Source organism: Labeo rohita, chromosome 11, assembly GCF_022985175.1.
Source record: "Labeo rohita strain BAU-BD-2019 chromosome 11, IGBB_LRoh.1.0, whole genome shotgun sequence".
Classification (NCBI taxonomy): Eukaryota; Metazoa; Chordata; class Actinopteri; order Cypriniformes; family Cyprinidae; genus Labeo; species Labeo rohita.
In genome coordinates this window covers 1,999,076-2,011,094 of record NC_066879.1, presented here as the reverse complement: position 1 = coordinate 2,011,094, position 12,019 = coordinate 1,999,076, and the positions used below count along the sequence as shown (strand labels likewise).

The 12,019-nt window shown below is 36.8% G+C and overlaps 1 protein-coding gene across 16 annotated transcripts in view; it reads right to left on the bottom strand.

Annotated features, from left to right (window-relative positions):
* The window catches only part of adgrl2a (adhesion G protein-coupled receptor L2a), a 106,631-nt gene that overhangs the window by 46,745 nt on the left and 47,867 nt on the right, over window positions 1-12,019 (bottom strand). For all 16 annotated transcript variants that reach the window (XM_051122460.1, XM_051122466.1, XM_051122463.1 and 13 more), the window contains exons 4-5: window positions 7,141-7,250; window positions 157-957 (exon numbers count right to left, since the gene is read on the bottom strand). In XM_051122460.1, coding sequence (XP_050978417.1) covers window positions 157-957; window positions 7,141-7,250 — 911 coding nt within the window. The remainder of the gene's footprint in view (window positions 1-156; window positions 958-7,140; window positions 7,251-12,019) is intronic.

Here is a 12,019-nt window from a genome sequence, read left to right as displayed (position 1 = left end):
AATTAAAAATCAGTCATCCGTGGCATTTGACACACAGACTCGGGTGCCAGAGGAATACCAACTCAGTGGCTGAAATCTCGCGACCACTTAAACAGATATCCAGAGGGACCGCGTGCGCGCGCGCGAGCGGCTAGACGGATTCGAGATGAGGCTTACCGTGAGCTGGATCAGGTGGACCGAACACCAGATTGTACCGGAGGATGTAGAAGTTATTCCACACGTACAGCTGGTTGTCTCGAGGGTTGTATTCCACAGCGGCGATGTACTGGTACTGGTTGGGGAAGTGGATGTCGACGTATTCGCCTTGGTTCAGTTTGGTGTTGTACATGTAGTCGATGAGGCTCTTGCTGACTTCGCTCTCGTTGTCTTCGTACGTGGATCGGACCACGTACAGAACCCCGCAGATCATAAAAGCGTTGGAGGCCGACCGCTTGTCGTAGGTGGTCTCCCAGGTGGCCTCGAAGCGAAGGGTGTAGGGATTGAGCTGACTGATCACCATCATGCCGTTGTTCTGCTCGGTGGCGTAGATCACCCAAAGGCCGTTTTCGTCAACCGCCAAGTCGATGTCTGTTTTCCCGCCCCACTTGTACGGCGAGGTGTCGTGATAATTGGCGTTGTTTATAATTGCCTCCCCACTTTTAATTCTGGTCCGAAGGTCAAATTTGACAATGTTACGAGTCCTCTCCTTGTTGAAAAACACCGCCCCGTCGTATACCACAAATCCCGTGCCGTCGACCCGATGGGGGAGTTTGTACGTCGTGGTCTGTCGAGAGTTTTGAAAGTCGTCGAGCGAGTTGTACTCGATAAGCGTGTCTGTTCTGTAAGGGGTCCAGGGCATGAAATAAACCTTGTCTCCTGCCTGGAGAGGGTCTTTGCACCACGACCCCGCTTGTTGCTCCGCCTCGTACAGAAACGACGGATCTCCAACCGCTTTCAGAGTTCCGGGACAAACAAAAACTAGTGATGAGAAGAACAGAGCAGAAAACAGTCAAACGTAAGCGAACGCAGCTCACGCTAGTTGAAAGCAGAGGGCAAAGTGCCGTCTGACTCTACATCACTCTGATAACTGGGTAGTCGGTGAAGACAGAAACACACACTAAGAAGTCTAACAGCTACCCACATTCACAAGCAGTAAAAGGTGCGAAGAATCTGCATCTGAAGGTTATTGAAGCTTAAAACGGAAGCAAAAACAGTTTTTATGTGTCCGTAAGCAAACAGTTTCGGCTCACTGCTGCTTGGACATACTGAAGGGGAGTGATGGAGAAATCAAACCACAACCAAACACAAAGGAAAAAAGGAAGGAATACGACAAATCTGCCCTGCAAATAAAAGCAGACTAAATAAGGCTTGAGAAAGACGCAGAGAAGAGCAGCATACAGGCAGTCTGTGTCCTGAGACAAGTTTTTCCACAGTTTCTACGTCTTTCCTACGGGCCTAATGTTGCAATCATTTTACAGCATAAAGCATTTTCCTTTCTTCTTAACAAAGACATGATAATCAAACATGTATAGAGGGTAAAGTGAGAGACGGAGAGAGAGAGAGAGAAGGAGAGAGAGAGAGAGACAGAAAACTAGAGGAAGGGAAAGCGAGAAACAGTAGAGGTAGTGTATGTCTAGAGGAAACCTGTTACCAGAGCATGCTGGGAGTGTGGAGTGGGGCTGGGGTTCGAACAGGCAATAAAAGAGTGTGGAGGACAGGAAGAGGAGGGGGAAATGGGGCATCTGTACCCTCAGCATTACCGCTAACATTTAACTTGTGCTTTATAATTTTCTTTTAAAGCTTCCCTGCGATTGCTGCTCGTGCACTGACCTTTACTAAAATACAAGACCCTTTCTGCTACCGCCTGCTATCGGAACAGCAAGAGTGGGCACAGGAAGGTTTTACAACCACGAAAAAAATAATAAATATATATATGTATGTATATTTTAAAGAAAGAAAAACAAGGAGCTGATTGTGTCAGTGATTTACCTTTTTGCTCCACTTCTATTTTAAGCGTTGGAAGAGAGAATGAAAGGAGTGCAGGGGGAAAAAGAGATTAAAATGAATTAACCATCATGTCCATGATCACATGCAGTTAACATGTCATGAGGTTACGGGCATTATGCACAGAGCTACAGCTGTCAGAGAAGGAAGAGATCGCAGTTAGGCACCTTCAACACATAAAAGAGAGCCAGGTTAAAGGGGGTTCTGTCACAGTACAAAAGGACAGCGTATGTGGCACTGAAGACGAATCAATCTGCTGTTGTCGAGGGAAAGCTGCGGGGAAATACACGGCCTGAATTCTAGATAGAGGTGTATAGATTTTCATAAGAACTCGGGGACATCGACCAGGGAAATCTGAATTCCAGGTGGACAGATGGTAAGTTGTGCTGGAGGGAAACTCAAAACCAGAAAAATAAAGCTGTTCCTCAACTCTCCAGTTCCTCTCCAAGCACAGAGTTCTTGTCAGCCCTTCTAGGCTTTATATGAACACTCGAACGGTCCGCTACGGCCGTACGCGGTTTGTTTCCAGCACATAAAGTTTCTAAAAAGTATTCGTACTTTTTAAAAGGACATATTTTCATTTTTCTTTCGGTCCAGATCAATGTGGCAGCGGGAGACTGGCAGGTCGGCGCTTTTTACTGTTGGAAATCATGTCATTTCTAAGGTGACTTTAAGATTTCCTGATGAAAAAAGATGTTGGAGTCCAATGTGAACCATTTACTCACCCTCATGTCATTCTTTCTTTTGTAGAACACATACCTTTGAATAATATCACTCATATTCATGCAGTTTCAGTGATGCTGTATGGTAACTTTGTGTGAAACAATATTAGCTTTATATTTTGGTCTGTTTCTCACGCAAATCTATCAAAAGACTTGGCATATAGCGCACACATTATATTGTCATATCAGAAAATAACAACCTTTCACTTTGAGTAGCTCTTTTAAATTCTTATTTGTGTGTGTGTGTGTGTGTGTGAGTGTGTGTTCCACAGAATTCATTTGGAACTGTAACATTTTGAAACGACACAACGGTGAGTAAATACTGAACTTTCTATCTGTAAAAATGATTGATTTTTATGCAGATTTCTAGTGTTAGCTCTAAAATATAGTATAGAAAAAATAGTCATTTTTTCATTAAATGAATATGCATATATTCATTGGTCAGATTGGTCATCTGCCTTCCTGGTCTGGTATATCATACTGCCAATTAAAAATCTTATCGCGATAGTTTTGTACGGGCCAATACACTGTCCTTTCAAATCCTTTCATCACACCAGATAAAGAGAGATAGACAGACAGACAGAAAGACAGAATGCAGACAGACATATAAACAGAATCTTGACAGTCTTCAGGAGTTTTATCTCATGAAGGCCATCTTCAGCAGCATGTTAAATAATCCAAAACGTGAACATTTCCGACAATCAAAGGCTACATTTCTCAGATTTTCTTTTTGTATTATTATGATCAATCTACTAATGGTGTCTGTTCTCTGGCCACTATGAGACACTGAGCACTGTTTTCTTTTTCATGAAAGTCACCATTTTCTAAATGAATCTCAGGAAACCTGTCCAGAACAAATAGACAAAGAAGAAGATAATAAAATATATTTTGTAGTAAACAAATATATATTTATTTTTAGGACCATTATGATTTTTTATTTATTTCACATTATAAGAAATGACATCATAGGTGTACTTGCTTATAATGCAAAGATTATATAAGATATAAGATATAATAGCTATGTTAGTAATTGTTGTGCTGTCTTTATGCTGATTTAATAAAGAAATACTATAATAAAAAACATACTGTATTACAGTAATGACAACCTAATGAGAGACACCTTTGAGAATAATGAGAATTGCTAAGAAAAAAAAAAAAAAAAACTCTCATTGGATGCATTACAGTAATAATAATTTTGGTGGGGAAATGTGCTTAATTGTCCTGAAAATATCATAATGCAAAAAAAATCTTAATGGTCCATCAAATTGGTTTCAGTTTCTTCATATCTAGGAAAATTATATCTATATATTATTTTTTTTATTATTATTTTTTGTAAGATTCTGGACATGTTTACATCAGATTCACCTGGAGATAATGCAGTGTGTCATCAGTTGGCACCCACAAACTGAATTTTAGGTTGTTATATTGATTATAGCAAAGTAAAAAAAAAAAAAGAAAAACATGACTGGTAAAAAACAAACAAACAAATAACCAATTAAAAAAAAAAAGTCAATCCTTATAGTTTCAGGTTGCTAATGAGGTAGGTCAAAACTAATGAAATTATAGAGACATCCATCCACGGGGCAAATAATTTCTAGTTTAGTCAGCCAATGCAATCTGGATGGATCTCAGAGTATGCAGTACACTTAATACCAGGACAAATCTTGTTCTCTGAGATACCGTCGGCCAAAGAACATCATGAACATTTCACTGTTGCAACCAAACAAGACCAAATAAGAAAATAACTTCAAGTCAAAAAAACAGCATTCAGCAGCCTGAGGGTGACACGAGGGTTCTGGCGTCCTAGGGAATCAAACTGTGATTAGTAAATAAAACTGTTACGGACCGCCTGGAAATGCCTAGAGGAGGTAATGCAAGAACATTAAGACATTGAGACAAAAAAAAAACCAACACAAAAACGTATTCTGTGAGGGTGCTCGCATCAGAAAGAAAAAGGTGAACAATCACAGATATTCCTGGAGAAAAGCTGAAAAACATGACACTTTATAAAACAACAGCTTTCAAAATTTCATGTGGGGTTTTGACTTCAATAACCCATAGATACGGACGTAGATTACACTAATGCTAAGCACTAAAATCCAGCGGGCCTTTGTTATTTTGGGATCGCGGTGGGAAATGTGCGGCAGAGGACCCCGTCTGGTATGTGAAGTCTCTGGAAACATTCTCTGAGAAGACGAGACAATTCAATCAGAGAATAATATTACTATCTAATTGTTTAATGGAGCAAAACAATCCATACTCTTAATGTAATGGGAAATCTGAGAATAGAAGTGAGGCGTTTGTTTGGAGTTTGTTCATGTTAAATCCATGTGCAGTCATTTGTCTTTTCTGACAGTCGTATAGCTGCGGTTTCTTACGAGCAAACACAATGATCAAGCGCTAACGAAAAACATCTTTGGTCTGTTTCTTAGCTGGCATAACGTGGGCATATCTTTGCTTGCCCAAATCATTTTTAAGGCCAAAGAAATCATGCTGGTCTGTCTCTGAAAGACTGCACGTCTTTGCTTTCATGTCAGTACGTGCTGCTGTAATGTTCCTGATGGATGACGGACTGCTAAAATGTAACATTTCGCAGGGAGAAAAGCACATGGAAATGGTTTACATTTAACAACTTACATTTTAGGTTTTATGAAACAATGTTACTTTTAAACAAGGCAGCAAAAAGCAGTTTGTACCCAGCTCTGTGTGCTACAATCACACCTGCACAAGGTTTCAGGATACAAATCAAACACTAAAATCTGTGCATCATTAGAATGAAGCATTGCATCATAAGAAAACATGAATAACAATTCCGTTCCTCAAGGAAATAGCAGTGCTTACAAGGCAGCAAACGAATAGTGTTTTCAGCTCTAAGCTTAGATTTGCCATAAATGAAATGCTGTATCAAAGACGCCTTGCTGTTTTCGTGACACTTGGTGCTAGTCTTATTTCAAAGGCGCTGTTTGTAAAAGCAGCTATATATGGTTAATTAGCAAGAAAGACTAATCACAATTCATTGTGCTAACGTTGTGTCAATGCCATCACTGACATAATCTGCAGAGTATTATAGAATGCTGTCTGAAATTGCTAATACAGTGCCTATAAAAGTATTTTATTATTATTAAACTATTGAATATTATTTCTATAATACATATAAAAAAAACTATTTGTTGAGTCAACGTGAAATAATTTGTTACCTGGCTGCCTTTTTAAGTTCAGTCAACTCAAAAATGTTTAGTCAACTTAAAATGTTACAACCTATTTGAGTTGATTCAACTTAAAATTTTAAGGCAAGTGGGTAACTTACCGAGCTTTCAAGTTTAACAAACCAAATTTTTTGTTAAGTCAACTCAAATATCTACGTTGTTACTTAGTAAAACATTTCAAGTTGACTAAACTTATTCGAGTTGACTGAACTTAAAATTTTAAGGCAGCAGGGTAAAAAATAATTTTAAGTTGACTCAACAAATAGTGTTTTTTTTTTTTTTTTTTTTTTTTTCACGGTGCATATTTATATTATTTTAGAATTACTATTATTATTATTTTACAAATTGGCCAAATGGATATTCACCCCCTCATGTACTGTAAGTGTACAAACTGAGTCATTTTTCTCTCATCAGACGTTATAATGTAACAACGCAACGTCCACCTGGTTTAACAATCTCCCACAAGCCTTCTGGCAAATTGCAGCCAATATGACATTTTTTGTTATTTAACAACAGTAGCTTTATCTTTGGCTCTGTCTCATAAAACTGGAGACAGTTGTTGTATGCACAGTCTCCAATCTCAGCCAGTGAAGCTTGTAAATCATTGGTCTCTCGGTGGTCTCTCTCACCACTCTTGCACGGTCACTCAATTTTTGAGGACGGTCTAGGTAGATTTACAGCTGTGCCATACTCTTTCCATTTCTTAATTGTTGATTTAACTGTACTCCAAGGGATATTCAATGACTTGGAAGTCTTCTTGTATCCATCCCCTGCCTTGTGCTTTTCAATTACAATTCACTTTCGCTGCCTGGAGTCCGCAATTTTCTGCAATAATGACTCACCAGAAGTTGGACCTTGCAGATAGAGCTGTATTTATACTACAATCAACCAAAACCACTTAACTACTCACAAGTGATCTATTTAACTTTGACTTTGAAAATGAATTGGCTGCGCCAGTGATGGTTTAGGGGTGTCATTTTTTAGTGGATTCTGTAACTATTTATTTTACTTTTGACATTAAAACTGTTTTTTTATGTTGATGAGTGACAAAAAAAAGCTAAATTAAAATAAATTTTTAATGCTGTAAAATGACAAAAACTGAAAAAGTGACTACTGGACATGTTTTATAAACACTGCATTTTCAAAGACAAAAACTAGATCCTGAAGAAATGTATTTTAAGGCACCCTCAAAACATATATATGTATTTAAAAAGACGGCTCATACTTACTGTAGGGAACACATTCATACTGGACTTCAAGGTACTTATACGTTCCTGGGCAGGGGTCAGGAAAAACATCTGGTCCGGTGATGACGATGCACTGCGTTCTGTTGTTACACCTGGACAGAGCGAGAGAAGATAAAAGAGATCAGATGAGTTAAAATCAAGTTTCAGAGGAATGTTCTGAATTGAATAAAAGCTGTAGCAACAGAATTTGGAGTTGATACACTGGGAACATGTATTGCAGTGTAAAATAATTTAGAATCTCTGCATTTTCCATGGTAAAAAATGCTTGCATTGAACCCTGCTCGTTCCTTTATCAGTCGGCAGTGAGGACAATAGCATCAAACCGAGAGCGAGCGTGCACACAGCTGATGGACGGACGGATGGTGGCCCAGAGCAGGAACCAGATAAAAGACGGTGGGAATTAGCGGAGCGGATAGATGCCAAAGTGGCCCTTTTCAACCCAACGACAAAGATAAACAGCCTCATCTCTGAGTGTTCATACCTGCCAGCACATGAGTTATACATCTGTATGAATCCCCCCTGAGGTCAGGCTGATTGTACCTATGATGGATTCATTTTCCCTATATGCCATTTCACTCGGAATGAACTAACCATCCCTCCACTGCCTGTTTAACAGGAAGTCATGCAGAAGGTGGTTTATGTGGGTTCTAGGAACTAAAATTAAGCACATCAATAAAAGATAAAGTGCAGAAATGATCTCATGGCTTGCAGACACAGTGTACAGCGAGATGTTGGAAAAGTAGTGGCAGTATCGTCCATCAATCTGCGTCACTTTGTTCCTGAGGTCTGTGTCTGTGCTGTCTGCTGGATAAATTCATTTTATTTATTTTAGAACTAAAACGGTTTTAAAGCCTTCAAAAAAATCAATGTACATGTACTTCAAAAAATAAATAAAAATAAAATAAATAAATAAAAACAACACATGTACAGTTGATTATTACTGCTGTAGCAAAAAAAAAAAAAAAAAAAAAAAAAAAAAAAAAAAAAAAAGTTTTTTGCTGCTTAACATTGTTTTTTGGAAACTTCGGCATCTTATTTTTTTTAACTCATAATGAAACATGATTTTTGTAAAATAAAAACAAAAGAAATTTTGGCGAAGTTACATTCTCAATTAAAAAACAAAAAAAAAATCTATATATGTATATATATATATATATATATATATATATATATATATATATATATATAAAGAAAAAAAACATGATTTATGATTTTAGAAAATTGTATATATATATATATATATATATATGTAAATATAATATATGTTTTTTTGGTTTTGTTTTTGTTTTTTTTCCCTAAATCTCCAAATAACCATTTATTTCCTGTGGTTCTTTACAACAACAACATATAAGTAAAAACAAACAAACAAACAAATAAATAAATAAATAAATTTTTTCTTAGCTGAATATAAAAAAGTGCCTTTACTAGCATTGTTTATCAAACCTACAAACCAGAATACCATTGTGGATTTGAAACAAAAGACGTATACTGTGTAATCTCACAATTTTTGAGGAAAATGCAGGATGATTGTCCTAACTTAGAGGAAAAGAATCTGGAAACAAAGGTCTTTGGTTTGGGAATAAAGAGCATGTTTTACTGTTAGCGCAGCGCGGGGGGTGAATTAGCCTGCTGGCGTTTTTCTGACCTGGCCTTGGGGTAGCATTTCTTCCTGCAGCAATTTCTCTTTACCTCAGCATGTGACTCTGACAATTCATTTGTCTTATGTTCTATTTGCTAATAAACAAGTGGAGACTTTTTTTTCTTTTTCGTAAAAGCAGCAAAGCACGTGGAACCGAGTGCTGCTCCGTCCACAGCTGTGAATTCCCACCGGTCATGTTTGAAGATGAGAATTTATACATAGACACCAGCTTTGCTGAAAAACACGTCCCTCATATGGGAGTTTCTTTATTAACGAGCACTCATATGTGGTAACAGATGAGAATATCAGCATGTTTACCCATATAAATGAATTATGGATCTAAAATTATAACACACGGCCAAAGCTGGAGCCATAATGTGGCGATTGGTTGTTTGGTTATTTGTAGTTGTATTGCAGGGAGACTGTTCACATTCATATTTCATTCAGTCACATTGTGTTGTTCATTTGCATAATGTACCATATGAATAAATTATGATCACAAATTATCTTAAAAAAGCCATAACAAAATAACGGCAAAATAAGGCTAACAAAGTTTTATTATTTTAGAAAAAAAAAAAGAAAAATATATATATTAGTCATTTTAAATCTAAACATTTTGTGCTTGTAAAGCATCTTTGTGCTTTAGAAGAAACGCCTTTTGTTTGATATTTTGTTCTTATTCATACATTTTAATTTGTGTATAAACTGTCCAAATACAGTTTGGGGCTACTGTATGCTAAATTCTCATTCTCATGATGTTCCTGTTAGCTGACAGTTGGTGTTTGCTCTTCACACCACAGTCACACGTCAAGCGATTTCACAGGACGCCCCTCATTAGACAGATCTCTCTCTCCTAAGATCTGAACACTCACCAAAGCAACGCTTTCAAGAAATCACAACATTTACAGTTAAAATTTCACTCATTAAAGAAAAACAATAGAGTGGGAAGTTGGAGGAAGTGTTTCAGTCAGGAAATCTGGACTTTACCAATGTGATTAAAAAATCCCCACAGGAAAGAAAATCTATATCTATCTATATCTACACATTCTAGTTAAGGAGCTCAGAGCAAATTAAACCTGACACTGTTTTATCAGTTAGATTCAGAGATTGTTGACAGCAGGCTGCTTTGACTGTCAATCTGAGCAATACAGCGATGCTTGAAAAAAAAACATAATATAAAGTATATAACGCATCATATATTATAAAGTTCTTCTAAGATGGTACACAATGCATTTTGTATTTATCACAGTAACAATATCGAAGTAACAGAAAATAATAATAATGGAGCCTGAAAGAACTGCTTCATTTTCAATATCGTAGGTGAACATGAAACAAACAGATGTATATTAAACCTATCTATTCTCCGAACATATGCAATGTTATGATGGACGACCAGCACTTGTTGTCTGGATCTTCAGTTTAGGAAGAAACAGATTTGTTTGTGATAACTACATTAAATCTGGACAAGTCAGTCAAATTGAAAAGCACACAGATCTACCGAAGTAGATGTAGATGACAGTTCATCCAACTAACAAATGAAAAACGATGACAGGATTTCTTATGTCTGTTCTGAATTAAACCTCACTCCTCTATTTGTAGCATCAAGCAGCCCAAACCTCACCTATCTAATTAAATCAGGAATCACAGGCATTATTTAAGACTTTACTACCAGGCCAGTGAAATTCCCAATGCTCTGAATTCTTAAACAGGTGTAGCTGTTGTTTCTAGAAGCTTGTATTTACGGTGACTTATGAAAGCTTAATCTGCAATGCTTGAAGTATTCACTAATACCATATGTACAGTGGGAGAGCCGTACACGGCTGTGTGCTAACGCTGGTCTTCTGAGAGCCATGCGGACGCCTCTGTCATGGATATTAATGGTGTGAATACAGAACAAATTTCCCCTGTACAGAGCTGCAGCCATTCCCTCATGTTCCCCAAAGCGGGGTACTTAGCAGAGCAAGGACGATAGGAGCAGGAGAATTTCTGCGAAGAAAGTTTTGTTTCAGATGTGTTGCTAAGGGACTGAGGCAAAAGCTGGCATAATATTTCAATCGCAGCTGTGCTCATAAGTTAAATAATAAGTTAGACATGTTAATTAAAAACAAACAAACAAACAAAAAACACACCAAAGCTGTAGCACAGCATACAACACACATGTTTTTGACTTGTTGAGCCATGGTTCTGATGCGGGTGATGCAGGTTCAAATCCAGCCTAAAACTTTTTTTTTATATTCTGCCTTTGTAGTAAATTCCCATTTCTGTCAGCACTCACAAATGCAAGTCAAATTTGGCTTTGGTAAGTAAGTAAATAAATTATTAAATGTATAAATAAAAAGTTACGGAATAGTTGGCATGAATTTTATGATGAACCGAATCATAATTTAATTGCATATATAATTTAATTGCATTGCAATAATGTCATTAAAATATAATGAACTGAATGATAAACAAACAAGCAATAAATAAATAAATAACATTAAATGAAATTAAACAGAAGCCTTTTGTAAAATAAATGTTTTAAGGATCAATTTAATGAATGCTTGCTGAATAATAAGTATGAATTTCTTTTATTAAAATAAAATAAAATAAAATAAAATAATATCTTGCTGACTCCAAACTTTTGAATGGAAATATAACTTAGTATAAAATTGATCAACAGAAGTTTTATATTATTTGTATTAAGTCATAAAAAGCTAAAATATGTTGTTATCATGTTTTTGCAACGATGCACTATTTTCACCTGTCTGTTGCAAACTGGTTTCTTACTGTTTTCTCACAGAACCCTGCTCTCAACAACATCTAAGTTGTGTAATATTCAGGACCAAGAGAACTAAAATGTAACAAGTGCCTCCGGTTGCTCATATAAATCCACATTATTAAACTAGTTAATAGACTTCGACACAAACCCACGGGCATAGAATGAGGTGTTTATATTAATTAATTTAATATAAGCTTATATAAATCAATAATTAAAAAAAAAAAGAAAGTTTTCTTTTGCAAAGAAACGAAGTAGCGTTGAGTGAAAGCTTCTATTACTAAGTATAGTAATCTATTATTAATGCAACTGTAGCGATGAAAGATTGTAAAGCCGATGGTGATTCATTATTTGACCAGAAAACTAACAAGATGAAAAGTGCACAACAATGCAATTTCACATCTGGACTTCTGCAGACCTGCGGAGGCAAATCCCTGCCTAGAGTTCCTGTGCAGATTAGCACC